Source organism: Bos indicus x Bos taurus, chromosome 7 (assembly GCF_003369695.1).
Source record: "Bos indicus x Bos taurus breed Angus x Brahman F1 hybrid chromosome 7, Bos_hybrid_MaternalHap_v2.0, whole genome shotgun sequence".
NCBI lineage: Eukaryota > Metazoa > Chordata > Mammalia > Artiodactyla > Bovidae > Bos > Bos indicus x Bos taurus.
Window position 1 is genome coordinate 94,708,088 of NC_040082.1, and position 19,860 is coordinate 94,727,947.

General features: G+C 54.5%; 1 protein-coding gene across 3 annotated transcripts; it reads left to right on the plus strand.

Moving 5' to 3' along the window:
* Positions 1-910: 910 nt before the first annotated feature.
* On the plus strand, positions 911-19,731 carry ELAVL3 (ELAV like RNA binding protein 3). Of its 3 annotated transcripts, none has more exons than XM_027547659.1 (7): positions 911-1,313; positions 8,474-8,693; positions 9,077-9,180; positions 12,687-12,840; positions 12,992-13,217; positions 14,042-14,080; positions 16,066-19,731. In XM_027547659.1, the coding sequence occupies exons 1-7, from the start codon at positions 1,305-1,307 to the stop codon at positions 16,415-16,417; spliced, it is 1,104 nt and encodes a 367-aa protein (XP_027403460.1). In that variant the 5' UTR covers positions 911-1,304; the 3' UTR covers positions 16,418-19,731. The 3 variants fall into 3 exon arrangements, with proteins under 3 accessions (XP_027403460.1, XP_027403463.1, XP_027403461.1); XM_027547662.1 differs by having other exon boundaries at positions 16,087-19,731; XM_027547660.1 differs by having other exon boundaries at positions 8,477-8,693.
* Positions 19,732-19,860: the final 129 nt, after the last annotated feature.

Genomic DNA, 19,860 nt, shown 5'->3' on the forward strand with positions numbered 1-19,860 from the left:
CTGCCGCCCCGACAAAAACGTGCACTTGCGTTCCAAAGGAGACTGCGCCACCCCGTATCGCCTGAGAGAAAGGCCAGGTCCGCCCCCTAGCAGAGAGGGAGCGGGACCCCACAAGCGATCAATCACGAGCCCCGGAAGCCAGAACATTTACACGGCAAAACCGTCTACCCGAAGTTTACGGGGTCTGAGAAGGGTCTGATGGTTTCCCGGGTCTGTAAGACACCAGCGGAGTTTGCCTAGAAGCCTGAGCCCCAAACTTCTTCACTCCCTTTGGAGCAGGGCCCCTGACTGTGGTATGCCCATTCCCCACCCACTCTGAATTCTAGAGAACCTTCCCTGCTCAAAATCCACAGGATCCCAATTCTTTCTGCAGGCAGAAAAGGTTTTCAGCTACCCCCACCTTCCTCCATGTGGTTCTCCCAAATATGGGAGGGACGCAGGAGACCCAGGCCTCTGTTCAGTGAAGTCCTGGTTCCTCGTCCCTCTACAGTCTTCTACGTGGACAGCACCTTCTGAAGGCAGTACAATCGAGCCATCATTACCTCCTCACCCTCTCTGCTTCTCCAGCTCCGGGTACTGGACAGAGAGGAACGCTTTCTGTCTTCCAGGCCGAAAGCCCGCCCAAGAAGGGGCGCCAACGCAGGAAGTAAGATCCGTGAGGGCAAAAGGGCCCGAATCTGGCAATTGGAGCCCCCAAGGTTGTGTGTGCTTTCTGTGTGTGCGAAGTCCTGGCCAGCGCGCGCTCGCTTCCACCTGCCGCGCCGTCGGGCGCCGCGAGGAGGCGGGGCTCCGTTGCTGCAGCCAATAAGCGACGCCGGCGCTAGCAGCTGCTGCTATAAAGGGCTGGGGGCGGCGGCGGCGCGGCCCAGAGCGCGGAGCGCGCAGCGCGGGCCGGAGGGAGGGAGGGAGGGCGGGCGAGGGGAGAGGACTGAACACCGGGGACCGGACCGGCCGGGCCGAGGGGCGGCGGCGAAAGGCAGAACGCCGAGATCTCTGTCGGGAAGCGCAACCTCCCCGGGCCCCGCGGGGCCGCACAGGGGGCGTTCTCAATCCCGCGCCCGCTCCCTCTTTCCATCCCCTGCTGCCCGCAGGCCACCCCGGGGCCCGGTTATCCGCGTTCGCGTACCCGGGCTCGGGCCCGTTCCCGGCCCTCGAGGGAACCGCTGCCCTCACCGAGACCTCTGCAGCGGCCGCACCAGAGGCCGCCCCGGCAGGACCCCGGCTTGAGCATCGAGCGCCCCCCAAAGAGTGCACGACCCTCGGAGCCGCCCTCAACACGGACCGCGCCCGCCGGGCACACAAGAATGGTCACTGTAGGTATTCCCCTGTCGCTGAGAGGGAATCTAGTCGGAGAGGGTTTAGGCACAGGCTCCGAGGAGATGGGGGTGGGGGGGTAGGACCAGGCCTAGCTAGGCCTGGATGGGGGGGGTAGGACCGAGCCTCGGGGCCTAAGTGTGGGCAGAGCCGCGCCCAGAGTGCTGGGGGCGCTTAGAGTTTGGCTTGAGAGGCCTTAGGGAATCGACCTGCGATTCGGGGGACAACCTACGGAGCCCTGGGGGCGGGATTGCCCCTCTTCAGCAGGCCTGATGGGGGAGGGGCCGCGGCGGCGGAGGATGCCTCCTCCATCCAGGCCCGGACTCAGCAGGCCTCCCGGGCAAACGCAGGGCCCCAATCACTGGTGCTGGGCCAGGACCAGGCGGCAAGGAGTCCCCGAGAGCCCCAGGGAAGGGGTGGCGTCGGATCGCGCGCCCTGGGCCTCGACCGCGCCCGGGAGCCGGGCATCTCGTCCTCGAGCCCGTCGACCTTGCGGCAAGCGGGGAGGGGAGAAGAGGGGGCGCGCCCGGAGGCCCCGCGGGCCCGCCGCCACCGCCGCCGCGTCCCTTTGTTTCTCGGTGCTTCTTCGCGGGCCGTAGCCTCGCGCGGGCGCTTCAGGCTGCTGGGAGGGGGAGGGGAGAGAGGGCCCGCGGGGGGGTTAGTGCTCCGCCGCTCCTGAGCCCCCGCCTCCGGAGGATGGGGAAAGGAGCTCAGGCAGACCCCCTAGGCCAGGTCAAGACGCCCCACCCTGCCAGAGCTCAGGGCCGCGGGGTGACCTTGAACGCGCCCGCCGGCCCGCCCGCCGGCGCCCGTCGCCCAGCGCCGGTGCTTTCAGCAGCCGCCGAGCTGGTCAGCTCCCGAGCGCCCAGCCACGCCCGGCCACGCCCTTTCTTACCACGCCCCTGCCCCGCCCATCTAGACCCCGCCCCCGGGGCCCCAGGGGCCCGGCCTCGCCCGAGCCCTCGGATTTCCACTCCACTCCGCAGCCCGGGCGTATCCCGGGGGCGGGGCTGGCCAATTTTAGCCCCACCCCGGCTCCACCCCCGCCCCCGCCGCGCGACTCTACTCCCCGCGCCGCCGAGCGTCCTTTGTCTGGTCCCAGCGCCCGGGCCTCCTTCTTTCGCTCTTTCTGTCTGTCAGGTCTCTGCGTGTGTGTCTCTGTACCCTGTATCTCTTTCCGGACCTCTTTTTCGAGTAGTAGAGAGCATAATGGGTGGGGGTATGTTCAGCACTCCCTCCATACCTGGGCCTCTCCCCTTCCAGACCTTGAGTCCCACCCACCTGGCTCTGAGAAAGGAGGCCTGAGAGAGGCCACCCTTTCCTGCTGTGTGATCTCAGGCCAGCTCCTTTCCCTCACTGTCTCATGCACCTCACCCAGGTCTAGGAACGTGAGTGAGGCCTCCTGAGGACCCTCAGCACCCCCAGAACAGCCCAGCATACATTGCTCTGATCTCTGCCCCCATTTGAAAAAGGGAAGCTGAAGCACAAAGGGGAGAACGTGTGGTCAGAGGTCACACAAGGGCCTTGGAGCCCTCGGAGTCCTGGAAAGTACTCTAATGGAAAGTACTCAGGCGGAGACCCACCACTGAGACAGGCTGGGAGGAAGTCAGAGGATGAGTTGAGACAGTGATGGCCCTGCATGAAGGGAGAAGGACCCAGAAGTGGGAGGCTCACTTAGCACCACGTGGTGGTCCAGCCTTACCATGCATAGCCACTCAATGCCCTATTGTCGTGGGTGCCCAAGCATCTGTCACTGTGACTAGGACCGGGGCACAGCTGGAGGCCAAGGGGTCTGACACAGCAAAATGATCTCAGGTGTGTTCACTGCAAAAATCCATATGTCAGATGTTTGTATGATAGTACAAAAGAGTTGAAGGAAGAGAGAGACGGAAGGGGAGACAGAGAAGGGTGCAGAGGGGAAAGAAGGACGGAGGGGAGAGACTCGGACAGAGAAGAGAAACAGGAAAAGTGTAGCAGAAAGAGGGAAAGACCCAGAGGAAGAGCCAGAGAGAGTGTGGGCGGGAGGGTGGGGGCAGTTTCCCACTTGCTCCGTCTTTAATCTGCCTTCCTCCCCTCTGACTTCACCTCTCCATCCTTGTCCTGGGACAGCCCTCAGCCCTCGAAGGTCTCTGTGATTCCTGTGTCATCCTGGGCCATGCATTTGCTGTGGGCTGAAGCCCGAGAGGGTGTGGCCTCCACCAATCCGATCCCCATTAGCAGCTCAGCCGGCTCAGCCTCGGAGGAAATGCGACACTGATCCCTTTAAGCTCTGGCACAGATGCGAGGGAGATGGGGTGGGGGAAGGTTGAGATTAGCAGGCTGGGCTTCAAGATCCCTAGTGGGAACCCCCCAATCTCCTCTTAACCCCATCCAAGTTGATGATAGCATTCAGGGAGGTGGAGAACCAGTAACCTTGTAGGCTCTAGGGTCATCAGATCAAGGAATCAAACCCAAAAACCATCCCTGCCACTTCCTTGTCATCCTGGGCAAGTCCCAGTTTCCTTTCACCTAAATTTCTCCATTTGAGAAATGGAGATAATCTCCAGCTTTCAGCATGATTGTGGAAAAACAGTGAAAATTATACATGTTCAGTGCATATAGTAGGGCTTCCAAAGCTAGAATCTGATGTGCCTTGCGTACTATGTCCTGCTTTTTGGGGCTTGCATAGACATCATTAACTGAACACAGAATAATAACTTGCTGAACCCAGACATAAATTCAGACTCCAGCTCTCCATACATGGGGGACCTCTGTGGCATATTTTTAGTGGTTGGACAAAGGCCCAGGGAGGCAGCATGAGTGTCAAAGGACACACAGTGAGGAGGGTGGAAGCAGCAGCTTGGTGGCAGCTAGTAAATAACTTGTTGAGTTGAATGAGTAGACTCGGCCAACAGAGTAGGTTTAAATGTAGTGATCCCCAGGGCTTGGGGTTGAGTGGGTGCTCGGCTTTGCTTTGTTATTGTTATTATTTTTATTATTGGCCATTTCACCAAGAGAGTGGGCTCTTGGGTCTAAACCCTGGATTTGAATTCTTGGTCCACTTTTTGTGTGCTACCCAACCTTGTTTCAACCCCTTCTCCTTCAATGAGACTCAGCTTTCTCATCTGTCATCTGTTAAATGATGAAAAGAGCTCCATAATATTCAATGTTGGGAGAACTGCCTGGGAATTTTCACATAGAGAATTTTGTCTGGCACATAGCAGGCCCTCAACTCATGGCTATGTTATTAGTAAAGTGTTGTTTTAAGACCAGGATGCTGATGTGTGGAGTGTACGTTATTGCTTTCTTTCAGGAGCCTGCTGCAGACATTGCTAATCAACCAAGTCTGTATTCCTGGTGAGACTGGATGTGGCTTCAGAATAATCCTCCAGGGAATTCCCCAGTGGTCCGGAGGTTAGGATTCCATGCTCTCTCTGCCGAGGGCCCAGGTTTAATCCCCCATCAGGGAACTAACATCCCATAAGCTTCATGATGCAGCCAAAAATGGAAAAAAATAAAGAATAATTCTCCAGGCAGATCTCCCAGATAGCCACTCCCAGCCAATTGGAGCTGCAGGGGAGTTGACCCTCTGAGCCATCCTTTAAATAAGAATAAATGACAAGGAAGCAGAAGCCCAAAGAAGAGCCAAGATTGTCTCTGAGGACATACAGCCATATGGTGGCAGAGCTGCCCCCAGTGTGCTGGCCAGTCATTAGAAACAGCTCTGAAGTCCAACATATCCAGGTTTGAAATCAAATTCTCCATTTATATCATGCAGTGTCTCTGAGTTCTTTCCCGGGTACCGGACACGGGAGGTGTCAGTGAAGCGGGATGATTATTAATAGCAGGACTGGTGGACAGGACAAGCCTGCTTCCACTTCCCATGACTGTGTATACGGCAGACATAGCCAACCGATCCCAGAATGCTTTCCAGCTGCACCCACAATCAGTTTTCTGGTCACTATACTGGTAATTTGTTGGAGTTTTCAAGAAAATGGAGCAGAGGCCCAGAAGTGTGAAGCAGCATACCTAAGGACACAGCTGGAAAATGTGAGAGCCAGCACTAGGCTTTGTTGGCAGTAGAAGTCAGAACTATAGACTTCTCATCATTAAAGCTCATGTGCAAATCCCTGTTTCACCATTTATGGACTGCATGATCTTGGTAATTTTTTAAACATCTTTGAACCTCACTCTCCTCATCTGTTGTCTTAGTCAGCTCAGGCTGACTAAAATACCATTAACTGGGTGGCTTAAACAACAGACATTTATTTCTCATAGTTCTGGAGGCTGAGAAGTCCAAGATCAAGGTGTGAGCTGATTTGGTTTCGTGGTGAGGGCCAGCTTCCTGGTTTGTAGATGGTTATATTATCACTGTCTTCATATGGTGGAGAGAGATCATCTGGCCCTTTTTATAAGGCTCCATCCTCATGACCTAATTACCTCCCAAATGCCCCGCCTCCAAATACCATCTCATCGGGGATAAGGGTTTCACATATGAATTTGGAGGGACACAAGCATTTAGTCCATATGCGTGCATACTAAGTCGTTTCATTCGTGTCCAGCTCTTTGCAACTCTATGGACCATAACCCGTCAGGCTCCTCTGTCTGTGGGATTTTCCAGGCAAGAATACTGAAGAGGGTCACCATGCCCTCCTTCAAGGGATCTTCCCAACCCAGGGATCAAACCGCCATCTCTTAGTCTCCTGTATTGGCAGGCAGGTTCTTTACCACTAGTGCCCTCTGGAAAGCCCATTTAGTCCAGAGTCTCTCTCTCTCTCTTTTATTTTTTTCTGTAGCATCTCTTAAACAGGCTTCCCAGGTGGCTCAGTGGTAAAGAACCTGCCTGCCGATGCAGGAGACGCAGGTTCAATCCCTGAGCCAGGAAAATCCCCTGGAAAAGGAAATAGAAACCCACTCCAGTTTTCTTTCCTGGAAAATCCCACGAATGGAGGAGCCTGGTAGGCTACAGTCCATGGGGTTCAAAAGAGTCAGATAAGACTTAGCACCTAAACAACATTTCTTAAGCTGAGGAAATAAAACCCTCTTCTTTTCAGAGTTGTGAATAAGGAAAAAAGAAAAATTGCCTGTAGAGGGCCTTGCTCTGTGCCTAGTACACAATATGCCCAAAATCTGGGGACAACTATGGTATGATATTTTGGGGCAGGGATGACTGAGATGATGTGAACCTGCTGGCTCTTTCTATCAGCGCAATAGACATTGCTAATCAATCACACAATGGTCTTTCCTCCTGAAACTGAATATGGCTTTAAATCCTTCTTAATTCATCCCTCTAGGAAGACTCTACCAATCTATTCGGGTTTCTAGGTGAGGGAAACCTATTCACTAGCTGTGCTATAGGAGAAAAACCTAAAGAAATGCTGGCTACTTTCCTTTCTCATGCCCATGACAGACAATACCAACCAACCGCAGCACTGTTTCCTTCTGAGCCCAGATGTGGCTTTCAAATTCTTCTTTCTCTACATGACTCTTAAGATAGCCAAGGCTAATTATTTGAATTTTCAGCAAAGTGAGTCAGAGGACCCCAAGAGAATAAGGAGTATATCCAAGCACACAAAACAAGGAGTTAGAGCTGGTACCTGACTGACTGACTGACTCTCATAGAGAATGGTAGAGAGTGGTCTTCAGGTGTAGACAGGTCTGCATTTGCATTCCAAATGCCACCACTGATATGCTGTGTGACTTTAATACGTTCTTTAACATCTCTGAGCCTCATATTCTTTGTCATAGCATAATTAACTTCTACTGAGCTGTTGCATGGATCAAAAAACATAGTGTCTGACTCCTTGTGACCCCATGGACTGTAGCCCGCCAGGTTCCTCTGTCCGTGGGAGTCTCCAGGAAGAATACTGGAGTGGGTAGTATTCTCCCCACAGTGCTGGGATTGGTTGGTATTGTCTGTCATGGGCATGAGAAGGGAAAGTAGCCAGCATTTCCTTAGGTCTTCTCCTATGGCACAGTTGGTGAATAGGGTGCCCTCACCTAGAAACCCAAATAGATTGGTAGAGTCTTCATTATATATGGATGGACTTTTTCCAGGTAAAAGATCCCCTTCTCTGGGGGATCGTCCCAACCCAGGAGTTGAACCAGGGTTTCCTGCATTGCAGGCAGATTCTTTACCATCTGAGCCACCAGGGAAGCCCGTTCTTGAACATAGATGTTAAAAATCCCAAACAAACAACCATCAAAAAATGTGGCAAATCAAATCAAACAATGTATATAAACAAAACTGCAACATGACCAAGTTTAGTTTAGCTTAGGAAAGTTGACTTAATATTAGAAAATCAATTAATGCAGTTCATGATAGTAATATAGTAAAGCAAAAAAAATTATTTCAATAGATGTAGAAAAAGATAGTCAATAAAATTCAATATCCATTCCTTTAAAAAATATCTTGTTAGGATATTAGGAATAAAATTAAACATTCTTAACTTGATAAAAGTCATCTACCAAAAAACCTATAGTAAAGATCATATTTAGCTGTGAAATATTTAAAGCATTTCCTTTAATGTTTCAAGAATAAAAAGCCACTAGCAAAGAATCGGACACGACTGAGCAACTGAAATGAACTGAACTGAACTGATCACAAGGTAGCCCCTGCAATAAGACAAGAAAAATAAATAATAGGTATAGATTGGCGATAAAGAAGAATATCATTATTTGCAGATGTTATTATGTTATACAGAAAAAATCCAAAATGGCTCAGTGGAAAAACAGGTGGGGAGGTGTAAACACCTAGTGGGAAAATTATGCATAAAGCAAAAGAAATATTAACATATTTGGATAGGACTTGCCTTTGGTGGGAAGAGCAAAGTACAAGGTCAGGAATGGGATTATGAGGGTTTCATAGTGAATTAAAAAGGTTGCAATTTTAATTCTGAATACAAAAGTATTCATTTCATTATTCTAAAAGTGTAGATTGGTTTTAGACAAATGGGCAAGCATATGTGCAAAAGGGCATATATGGCATTTATATACGGACTTTTTCCAGGTAAAATCACACACAAAATGCTTTGCCCAGTGCTCAAGGAGTGGGAGGGGCTGTAAGAATAATACCTTATCCCCTCTGAGTGTTCAAGCCTATGTCAGACATGACACATCTGTCACCACAAACCCTGGTGTGGGGACTGGGCCATGAGTGGGTGTGGCCTGTTGTCTCCAGCAGATACTCGGCGCCATGGAGTCTCAGGTGGCAGGGGGCCCGGCCGGCCCGGCCCTGCCCAACGGGCCACTCCTTGGTACAAACGGAGCCACTGATGACAGCAAGACAAACCTCATTGTCAACTACTTGCCCCAGAATATGACCCAGGATGAGTTCAAGAGCCTCTTCGGCAGCATTGGTGACATCGAGTCCTGCAAGTTGGTTCGGGACAAGATCACAGGTGTGGCTTCTGGCGGGTAGGGGTAGGGGATGGAGGTGGCAGCCTCAGAAGTACATGTGTGATGTGGAGCCAGAAGTGACCCCGGGTGGGAGGTGATGAGAGCAGGTGGGACCCTCGTGGGGCCTGAGGTATGATGGGGAGCCAGGTGTGAGCCCAGGTAGGAGCAGGTGGGACCTTGGTGGAATGTGAGGTGTGATGGGGAGACAGATGCAACCCTAGGTGGGATACTGGAGGGGTCTGAGGTGTCCTGGGGGTAGGGTGGTACACTGGGGGAATAAATAAGGGTGGAATCCTGGTTCTCATAACTGTGATGGGGGTGGTCAGCCTCTCAGGCCTGGGTCTGGGAGGACCCTGGCAGGTCATCGTCCTGGTCCTGCCTGCAGGGCAGAGCCTCGGCTACGGATTTGTGAACTACTCTGACCCCAACGATGCAGACAAAGCCATCAACACCCTCAACGGCCTCAAACTGCAGACGAAGACCATCAAGGTCAGCGCCCTGGTTCCTGTGACTCCCCATCTTGGCTGTGCCCATTTCCTCTTTATTACCACCCACCTGAACTGACCCTTCCACTGCCACCCAACCCCCCTGGCCATACCCTCCCCACATGTCCATTCCCCCTACGGCCACCCATCCTCCCCCATGGCTCATCCCCTAAGGGGTTCAAATCATTCCCCAAAGGCTTTCTGTCTGGGGCCCCAGAGCCAATGACTCTGGCTCTCTGAATCTCAGTTTCCTCACCTGTTGATGGGGAGATGATCAACCCCACATTCTCTGGCAACTCAAGGAGTCAGCCAGGCCCTGGAGGTACCCACCCCCTCAGCTGTAGGAGTGACCAGGGTCTGGTGTGCAGCCCCCTCCCTGCCTTTGTCATGGAAATGGGGGAGAGGGGGGCCCATCTGCCATCTGGAGCCTAACTAGGGTCTGGGAGGGTGGGATTAGGGGTGGGCCCTTCCCCCACCTTTGTGCAATGCCCCTCCCCCCCATGACCTCCCCTCTCAGCAGCTGCAGCTGGGACCCTGCGAGCCCAGGTTCCCTGGGAAGGTGGGGGGGAAATCACCATGGAAACCCCCTCTCCGGGTTTGCCTGGGGGTGTTTGGGCTCCACCCCACAAATCTGCTTCTGAATCCTGGGGGAGGGTAGGCTGGGGAGGATGCCCATCTGGCCCCCAGTTTGGCATAAAAACAGAGGTGCTGGAATCTCTTCCTCTCCCTGATGTGGAGGCTGACAAGGGTCTGATGGGTCCCTCTGTGGCCAAGTGGACCCAGAAGCCCCCAGGCTGTGAGGATGGACCCTAGTGATGAACTGTATGACCCTGAGGGCTACTGTATGCGGGTGATGTGGCATGCGTGTGTAGTGCGTGGCACCCTAGGCTGTAAGACATGGTGTCTGTGGGACCCCGTGGCTAGGTCAGTGGCTGTCATCCTGCGGGCCTGGCTCTTATAGACTCAGGTTGTGTTACTCTCTGTCTCTGAGGACATGGGGTTTTCTTGGTAGGTGCTTTGTGACACACTACAACTCCGGCTGTGACCTGGTGGGGCTGCGTGGGTGTGTCTTGCTGTGACAGGGTGTTTGTGTGTTATGGTGAAATTGTGTGGGTGTGTCTAGCTGTGCCCCATTCGGGGTGGGATGTGTGTGACACCGAGGGCTTGTGCAGTGGTGTGACAGGTAATTACCCTGGAGTTCCATGAATGTGGCAATGGCCTTGTGTCCCCCTCCTGGTGGTGTAGTCACCGGAGCTGTGCAGTGGGAATCCTAGTGTGGCCCCGTGTGTGTGTGTGCCTGGGTGGCTGTGGTGTTTGGCTGGTCCTAACTAGGTATTCCAGCAGGTTGTGCCCCAAATATTTCCAGCCATCCATTGTGTGCCAAGCCCTATCCTGGTCAAGGGGTGTAGGAGGAGCCCATACCCAGGTGAAGGATCTGGGTCAGCCCACGTCATGGAAGGATGGGAAAGGACCCTGAATGCCGACTCTGCCTTGGATGACCCCTGACCCCAAAACCCACCTAGGAGTTCAGCGTCCCTTCCCCCGTCCCCCAGCTCCAATCCATCAACAAGTCGTCATCCCTAAAAAAGGCACAGCCCCTAGGGTGGGGAAGAGTGGAAGCCATCAAATACATTGCCATGAGTTTTCATTGTTATTACTGAAATATAGCAGCTGTGATGTTTGTCTTTTAGTTTTCTGGAGGGCCCCGGGTGCGCACAATTGCATCAATTAGAATCTCCCTGCCCCCACTCCAGAAGCAATATACCCTTGGCCCAGTTTATTCATTTTGTTCATTTTTTTTTTGTTTTTGTTTTGTTTGGTTTATTTTTTTTCATTTTGTTCATTTTTTAATTAGTGACTTCTAGTGAAGTAATATGCCCTTGCAACTCACCTCCCTAAACGAAAGCTGGACCCTTGACAATGACCTCCTCTACCCAGAGGTTAATTTAGAAGAAACAGAAAGATAGACATCAGCAGAAGTAAGGGAGGAAGGAGCTTATCCTCCCACCCCCTGCCCCCGATAGCTCTAGCTCACCCTGTTAGCGTTTGGGGGTGGGCCCTCTAGACCATGTTTCCAGGACATTGATAAACACACAATGAGATGGGGTCACACAATAGTCGCTGCTCTGTAAATGGACTTTTCTTTCCCCCACTTTACAATACTCACCACTGTTTCGGGGAAATAAATATACACATCCACCATTTTTCAAACAGTTGCAGAGAGTTTCATTGTTGGGCTGGACCACAATTAATGAATCGAAGGGTCATAGGGAAATGTGTCTTATTTCATAACTGAGAGAAGGGCTTTGAGAGAGGAACGGGGCTAAGGGTGGAGGACCAAATGCGGATGGGAAAGGACCAGGAGGATATTCACAAGAGGCATGGAGGAGAAGAAAGGCGAGGAAGAGAGTTGGAAGCCCAGGGGACAGCAAGTGCAAAGGCCCTGAGGGTGGAGCAAACCTAGTGTTTGGGGAACATGGAGGGAGGCCTGTGTGCCTGGAATAGAGATGTTGAGGGGGACAGTGGGCTGAAATGAGCGCGGGGGGTGGTGATGGGTCAGGTCATGCAAGGCCCTGTGGGCCATGAGAAGCACTTGAACTCTGAGAAGGTGGGAGACACAGAGGAGTCTAAGCAGAGGGATGTGACCTGGTTCAGATGCTCACAGGTGCCCCCTGGCTGCTGTGGGAGGAACAGCCTGTGGGGGGGTGTGGAGTGGAGCAGGGAACCAGGGTGGAGCCTGCTACACTGGTCTGGATGAGCAATGGGAGGAAAATGGGGAGAAGTAGGTGGATTCTGGATAAGGAGGAAGGTGGAGCCGATAGGATGATGGTGTTTAGACGTGGGTGTGATAGACACGTCGAGGACAACCCAAGGCTGGGGACCTGAGCGCCTGGAACGACAGAACTGTCATTACTGAGTGGAGGCAAGTTGGGGTTGCTGAGTGTGACTCCTCCACCATGAAGCCTCCTCACAGGACACCTGGAGGCAGGTATCACGCAGATGTGCAGTTCAGGGGCCAGTCCCAGTGCTGGCTCAGACATTCTGGAGCTGTCAGGATTGAGCTGTGGGCTAAAGATCTGAGTGACCCTGAGGGTGCCCAGTGTAGTAGGGAAGAGACCGGCCAGCACCCCAGGTTCACTTTCCAAAGAAGTCAGACGTGTCGATGCTGCTGGAATGTCCAGCCTGAGAGCATGAGCTAGAGACGCAAAGGTCTCCAAAGTCCCCAGGGAGACACGTGCCCCCCCCCACCCCCCCGCAGAGGCGCAGGTATTTGTCATCGCTCTACGCAGGCCGAGCCACGTTCATTATCTTGGTCACAGCCACGTCCCCTCTGACCACTCCCCGGTTGACTCCTGCCCACTGCCCATGGTGACTGACCACTCACGGTATTTGTTGAGTAAATGGATGAGGGATGTCTGTCGCGCAGTGGCAGTTTGGGTGTTGCCTCACTTTCCCCATCTGTGATATGGGTCTTGCCCTCAGCCCTGTCTGCCTGACCCCCTCCCCCAGGTATCCTATGCCAGACCCAGCTCTGCCTCTATCCGAGATGCGAACCTGTACGTCAGCGGGCTCCCCAAGACCATGAGCCAGAAAGAGATGGAGCAGCTCTTCTCCCAGTACGGCCGCATCATCACTTCTCGCATCCTGGTGGACCAGGTCACAGGTGAGGCTGCCGGGGAGGGCTCACCTGGCAGGGGCACGCAGGACAGAGACACCCAGGTGGGACGAGAGTGGAGAAACAAACAGCAGGGAGGAGGGGGCGGGGTCACACAGGAGGGGGCGGGTCCCCATGAAGCCCTCGCGCCCCACTGCAGGTGTCTCTCGGGGTGTGGGGTTCATCCGCTTTGACAAGAGGATCGAAGCCGAGGAGGCCATCAAAGGACTGAACGGGCAGAAGCCGCTGGGTGCGGCCGAGCCCATCACGGTCAAGTTTGCCAACAACCCGAGTCAGAAGACGGGCCAGGCGCTGCTCACCCAGCTCTACCAGTCCTCCGCCCGGCGCTACGCAGGCCCCCTGCACCACCAGACACAGCGCTTTCGGTGAGCCCCTGCCGCTCCCTGCCCCTAGATACCCCAGACCCCCAGAACCGGGTGCCCGAGGCTTGCAGGTGCCCTCCTTGAACCCCGTTCCTGCACAGTGGAGAGACTCCGGGATGATGCCCACACTCTGGGGCTGCTGAGGGCAGAAAAGAGGAAATGTGGGGGCCTGTCCTGTGTTGAGGCCAGGCCCTTGTACACAGCAGGCACTCAATGTCCACAGGCCACTGTGAGTATTATTATTGGCGTCAAGAGTTCTAGAACTACCCGATCGGGTCAGCCCCGGCTGCCCCCTCCCTTGGGCACGTGGCTCCAGCTGCTGGTTCCACTGGTGCAAGCCACAGAGTGCTCCCTGGGGGGCAGGCACCCTTGCTTTTTCTGCTCAGTGATGCCATGAGATCAGAGCCCATCTTGTCCCTTGAGGGACAAAGGGTCCCCAGGGACCCTGACGCTCAGAGAGGCCGTGTCACTTGCCTGACCCAGGCACTTTGGAGAAGAGACTTGAAACTTCCCTTCTAGGGACCCAAGAGCTGGAGTTGGGGGCAGGTGGGGGGGTGGCATGGGAGAGCAAGACTGGGTGTCCAGTGTGGGAGGGCGAGGATGCCAGTGAAGAGTGGGTAGCAGGACCGGCATGAGGCGGTGCCCGAGTGAGTGACCGCGGTTCCGTGCCAGGCGGTGTCCAGCCGGGCGGGGAGCAGGCGGGAGGGGGCAGGGCCGGCAGCACTGCTGGCCTGCTGGCTGGGGGCGGGGAGGGCAGGCTGGCTGCAGTGTCACAGCCAGGGGGTGTGCCCAGAAGCCACCAGTGACCACCCCTTCTGCCTCCACAGGCTGGACAACTTGCTCAACATGGCCTATGGAGTCAAGAGGTAAGAGTGCCCCTGCCCTGCTGCCCCCAGCCCCTCCGTATTCCCTCCTGGGACCTTTGCCCTGATGGAGCCCTCCCCCACCTCACCCCCAGGACTGCCCATGTATGGGCATAGTGTGACCATCAAGAGATCTGGGGAATACTGAGTCTGCTAAGTGCCTAGAAAGGGCTACTGTGAAATTTGGACCCAGACGGCCTATCTGTGGCCTTCTCCATTCCACTGAAAGGCAGGCAGGGTTGCCTGGGTCACAGCTGTGCCCCCACTGGCCACTGTTGGTCATCTCTGCTGAGGGTCACAGGATGCCCCCTTTCCGCCTCTTAGCTGGCAAGGAACCTTGAGGCCCCTGCTATACTGTACACATCCTGATCCTCTGAAGGTCCCTGTGTCTATACCATCAAGAGCTACTGAGCACATGCTGAGTGCCAGGAGCATGGCTTGGGGTTGGGAACCCAGCGTGGCCCAGTCAGACTTGCCCCTGGTGGCCCTGGTGGAAATGGAATGACACTGAGCTTGATGCTTGGCACACAGTGTGGGCTCGCTCAGTAAAAGGCAGCAGCTCTTATGATTATTGTTAATATTATTACTTATCTCAGTCCTTTGGGGAAGGAGACAGATGAACAGTGATCTGGGAGGTAGGGTAGGAGACAGGTTGATGGACATCCAATGGAGACATCACTCGGGGCCAGAAGAGAATCAGGGTTCCTGGCAGCAGAGATGGCTTTGCAAAGTCCAGGAGGAGAGAGTGAGCCCAGCAATCATATAAACAGCTTAAGGCCCTTGGTGTCCTGGGTCCTGAGGTGTAGAGGAGCCTCAGGAAGGCAGGGAGCCAGCACGGAATGTGGTGAAGCCAGTTCTGCCCCTTCCTCTATTCTTTGACTCCACACACCTCTCCCGAGGGCCGACTGGTGCTGAGAGCTGTTCTGGGCCTGGGAGCCGGAACCGAACCTTGCAGGGAAGATGGAGCTGAGAATAAATATCCGATTTAAATAGGAAAAGGCCTGGGGGCTTCCCTGGTGGTCCAGTGGTTAAGACTCTGAGCTTCCACTGCAGAGGGAGCAGGTTCAATCCCTGGTCGGGGAACTAAGATCCTGCATGCCTCGAGGTGCGCCAAAAAACCCCCGAAAACATACACATGTACACGTGTGCCTGCCAAGTCACTTCAGTTGTGTCTGATTCTTAGCGACCCCATGGCCTGTAGTCAGCCAGGCTCCTCTGCCCGTGGGATTCTCCAGGCTAGAATACTGGAGTGGGTTGCCATGCCCTCCTCCAGGGGATCTTCCCGACTCAGGGATCGAACCCAGGTCTCTTATGTCCCCTGCATTGGCAGGTGGGTTCTTTACTACTAGCAGTACCTGGGAAGCCCACATATGTACATACATATGTACATAAGTAGGAAAAAGCTGAAGAGGGCCAGAGAGAGGAGGTGACCACGGAGCTGAGACCTGAATAACCAGAAGGGGACACTTAAAGGCCACACTCGCACCCTGGTTCCAGCACTGCCCTTCCGGGTGGGCCTCCTCCTGGCAGGATGGCCAGTGTGGCAAAAGAGGCGGCATTGCCAAGGGTGAGGTCAGGGTGGTGTCTGAGTGGCTGGTGAGGACAGGAATTGGGTGGGAAGAAATGCCAAGGGGAGAGTGGTTGCCAGGTGAGGGGAAGGGGTCAGGGATCAACAGGGCTGAGGATCAGGTGGGGTCCAAGGTCATGGGCTCAGGAGGTGGGTTGGGACTCAGGGAAGGATGGTGGGTGAGGACCTAACATTCAGAGAGGGTCAGAGGTCAGGACAGGGCTTCAGGTCAGGGTGGAGATGGGGGCTGGTATCTCAGAGTGGCTCAGAGTATGAGGTTTAAGGTGGATGGGGTCTCAGATGAAGGTCACAGGGCCAATGCAGGATCACACAGTCCCAAGGTCACTGCACAGTCAGAGGTCAAGAGGGGTCAGGGGGCATGCCGGGGGTCAGGGCAGAGCCCGCGTGACCCCCAAAGTAGTCCCCTGTCGCTCATCGCCAGGTTCTCACCCATCGCCATCGATGGCATGAGCGGCCTTGCGGGCGTGGGCCTTTCGGGGGGTGCAGCGGGCGCCGGCTGGTGCATCTTCGTGTACAACCTGTCTCCGGAAGCGGACGAGAGCGTTCTGTGGCAGCTGTTCGGGCCCTTCGGGGCGGTCACCAACGTCAAGGTCATCCGTGACTTCACCACCAACAAGTGCAAGGGCTTCGGCTTCGTCACCATGACCAACTACGACGAGGCGGCCATGGCCATCGCCAGCCTCAATGGCTACCGCCTGGGCGAGCGCGTGCTGCAGGTGTCCTTCAAGACCAGCAAACAGCACAAGGCCTGAGGCGCCGCCGCCCTCCCCACCCTCCCCGGGCAGCAGAGACAGAGAGAGAGAGAAAGAGAGAGAGAGAGAGAGAGACAGGGGGCCCGAGAGAGACAGCGCAGGCAGACCACGGACGGCACGAGGGCCCTGCGTCCCTGCAGAAGCCACAGGGTGAGCACTTGGTGGGAGGGTCTGCAGGGCATGGGGGGTGCCGGGGGGGGCCCCCTCCCCCATCCTAATGCCCCTACCCCCTAGGCTGGGCTGTTCACTCTCTCGTCTTGGTTTCGTTCATGGTGAAGGTTTTTGTTTCCTTTTTCGGCTAAAATGAAAGCAGAGATGTGCCCCTAGCCCACCCCTCAACCACCCTCCACGGATGGCTTGGGGTGGGGCGCATTGGGGGTGCCCTCCCAGGCCCCCTTGCCCAGGCCTCCCCAGTTACCTAGGTGAGCCTGAGACGGGGGGGATCAGGTTTAAAAATCCCCAAAAAAGTGAAACATGAGAGGGGTGTGGTCAGCCCTGGCCCAGAGCCCCTTGGTGTGGAATGTGAGGAGCAGGGGGAGGGGCTGGAAACAGAGACAAAATGAAAAAAAAAAAAGGGGGGGGTGGGAGGGGAAGAAAAACTCTATTTTTGTAAAAAGGGAAAAAAGACCTCGTGGAGAATTTTTACTGGGGATTCTTGAACTTGAAAAAAAAAAAAAACACAAAAAAAGACAAAAAAAAAATATTTTGGCAGGTTATGTTTACCAACTGGGGCAGGGACAGGGAGCAGGGCTTAGGAGCTGAGGGTCCATGGGGCCACACCGAGAAACACAGCCACGCAAAGATACACAGGGGCAGGCACATGTACACACCCCCCAGGGACACACAGCAGCACAGAGGGACCCAGAGACACGCCTCAGGAAAACTCCTTGGCCCAATAAACATGGAAGAGCAAAGTATGGGGCTACACACGCATGGCCATGGTGGACTCGGACGTGGGCAAATGTGGCCAAGGGAGGAAGTGACCGCAGGTGGGTGTGGCCAAGGGAGGAAGTGACCGCAGGTGGGTGTGGCCAAGGACAAATGTGCACACGTGAAGATGGGAACATTACCTCACGTGCACGTGGCCATGTGGAGACAGATTCATTTGGACATAAATCTAGACACCCAAGCATGGAGACACATAGTCACAACACCCAGAGACACACAGACATGCCCACAGCATCGTTCAGGCCCAGGTTAGCGGTCACAGCCCAGACCCCAGTCCAGTCCACAGCCCACTTCCTCCCTTAGCAAGGACGGCTGGCCCCACCCCACCCGCTACACTCCAGCCCCACCGGCCCCGCCCCAGGTTCTCTGCAGAGATCTCTCCTGGCTCCTCAGTGGTCCCTGCTGCCCACGGTCACAGGCGTGCACACACAGCGTCCATGCATCCAGACACAGGATACCTCGTTACCTTTTTGGCATCATGGTGGGCTGGAGGCAGCCCCCCCCCCACAACACTTGAGGCCAAAGGAACCCCCACCCCCGACCCTGGGGCTGAGCCTCCCTGGGCCAAAGGCCCTGGCCCTCAAGGCCAAGGGGGAGACTGGGCCCTGAGCCTCCCTGCTCCAGAGCCTCCCCCAGCAGCAAGCGCCCACCACTCTCCTGGACAGGCCCAGGGTGGATTGGCCCAGTGGCCCAGCCCCACCTTCTCTTCCCGTCCACTTGTCACCCCCTTTCAGTTTGTTGGGTTTTTCTGTCTTTCCAGATCAGTGAGGGCAGTGGACGCAGCCCCCATCCCGAGCCCCAGCCTCGGCTTCTGTCTGGGCTTTTCCATCCCCCTAGTTTTCATTCTTTGTTTAAAAAAAAAAAAATCCAACAGAAGCCAAAGGCCGGAGCCCTCGGGAGCCCTCGCAGGCCCTCACCCCCACAGTGGGCCCAGTCAGAACCAAGAACGGCAAACCCTAGTTTCAGCCCCTCCTCCGGTGTCCCTGCGTTTGGTGTCTGGCCTTGGCCCCATCTGACTGCCCAGCTCTCTCTCCCCGACCCCTCCCGGTGTTGTTATTAAACGTCTGTGGAGCTTCTGCTGCAAGGAACAAAAAGAAAAAAAAAAATCAAAAAAGCGACAAAAAAACACAAACAGAAGAGGAAAAAAGCGACAAAAAAAAAAAAAAAAAGGAAGAGGAAAAAAACCACACACACAGAAGAGATTTAAAAAAAAAGAAAAAAAAAAAAAAAAAGACATAAACTGGCACCAGTTAACTTTCTTGTACTTTTTTGCCGAATTGAGCTTCTTGTAGTTTTAACTTATTGCTATGTTAACTATTTATCCTTGTTGCCCTGTAAGGACATTTGTGTATATTTCTGTTCCTTCATCCAGTTTGCAAGTTTAAAGGAACCACGATGTTCTCTTTGTTTCTTTAAGTTTTGCCGAGACGTGGTTATGCCTAATTTATTTATAAAAGGGGAAGTGGAATCATTAAAGTAATAATAATTATTAATAACAGTAATGGTAGCCGAGCGGCGCCCCATGGGGGGGCCTGTGCTCTGCAGGGAGGTCCCTGCAGCCAGCGACGTCCGGGGTCTTTAATGGGATTATTTTTGCTCGTCTTGAGAATTTTTTCAGTCCTATTTAGCTGGTGAAACCCTAGCTTGTTCTTGATACACAAACCTATTTATTCTTGTGGTTTTTAAGTCCTCCCCAACCTCCCCACTCCCCTCCAGCAGGGCAGGCCCCCCAGCGGGTCCATCCCTCTCCCTCTGTTTTCTTGGGGCTTTCTCCCCTCTGCTGTCCGCCCGCAGCGACGCGTGTCCACACGTGGACAGCGTGGCGGAGGCATCTGTGAGCAATAAGGGCTGGGTTTGTTCCCCACCCTGGGGGAGGCCGGGCTCCAGAGAGGGGGCACCTCCCCACACCCCCCTCAACTGAGGCCCTGGGCCCCTGCCACCCCCAACTGGGAGGGGACTCCTTTTTCTAAAACACAGAACTCAGCCCAGCCAGCCAGGCCCCCTTCCTGGAGGCCAGCCCCTCACCCCAGGGGAGGTGGGGCCTGGGGTCTTCCGCATCCCTGCGTGGGGCAGGGGCAGGGCCCGCGGGGAAGGGGCTCAGCCCCTCCAGCCCTTCCTTCATCCTGTTATTTATTTGGATGGTTTCAAATCAAGACAGAGTCCATGTTGGAGGTGATAAAAGAACTGTTAAAAAAAAAAAAAAAAAGACAAAAAAAACACCCAAAACCCAACAAGAACACTTTGCGTTGAGTTTAGACACTATTTATTACCGGGATTACAGGCCTGGCCGCGGTAACAGACTTTTACATGGAATTGTTTAATTATTTGTACTTTTCATGCCAGAAAAATAAAAGTTCAGAATCTTATGGCCTCAGGTGTCTGTGCTTCCACACACCAGTTGGCCCTGCTGTGTGGCTGAGTGCACGCCACTGTCCCTCTCTGGGCCTAGCTCACATCTGGAGCCCCCTGGCTTCCCCACAGCACACATGTGATTG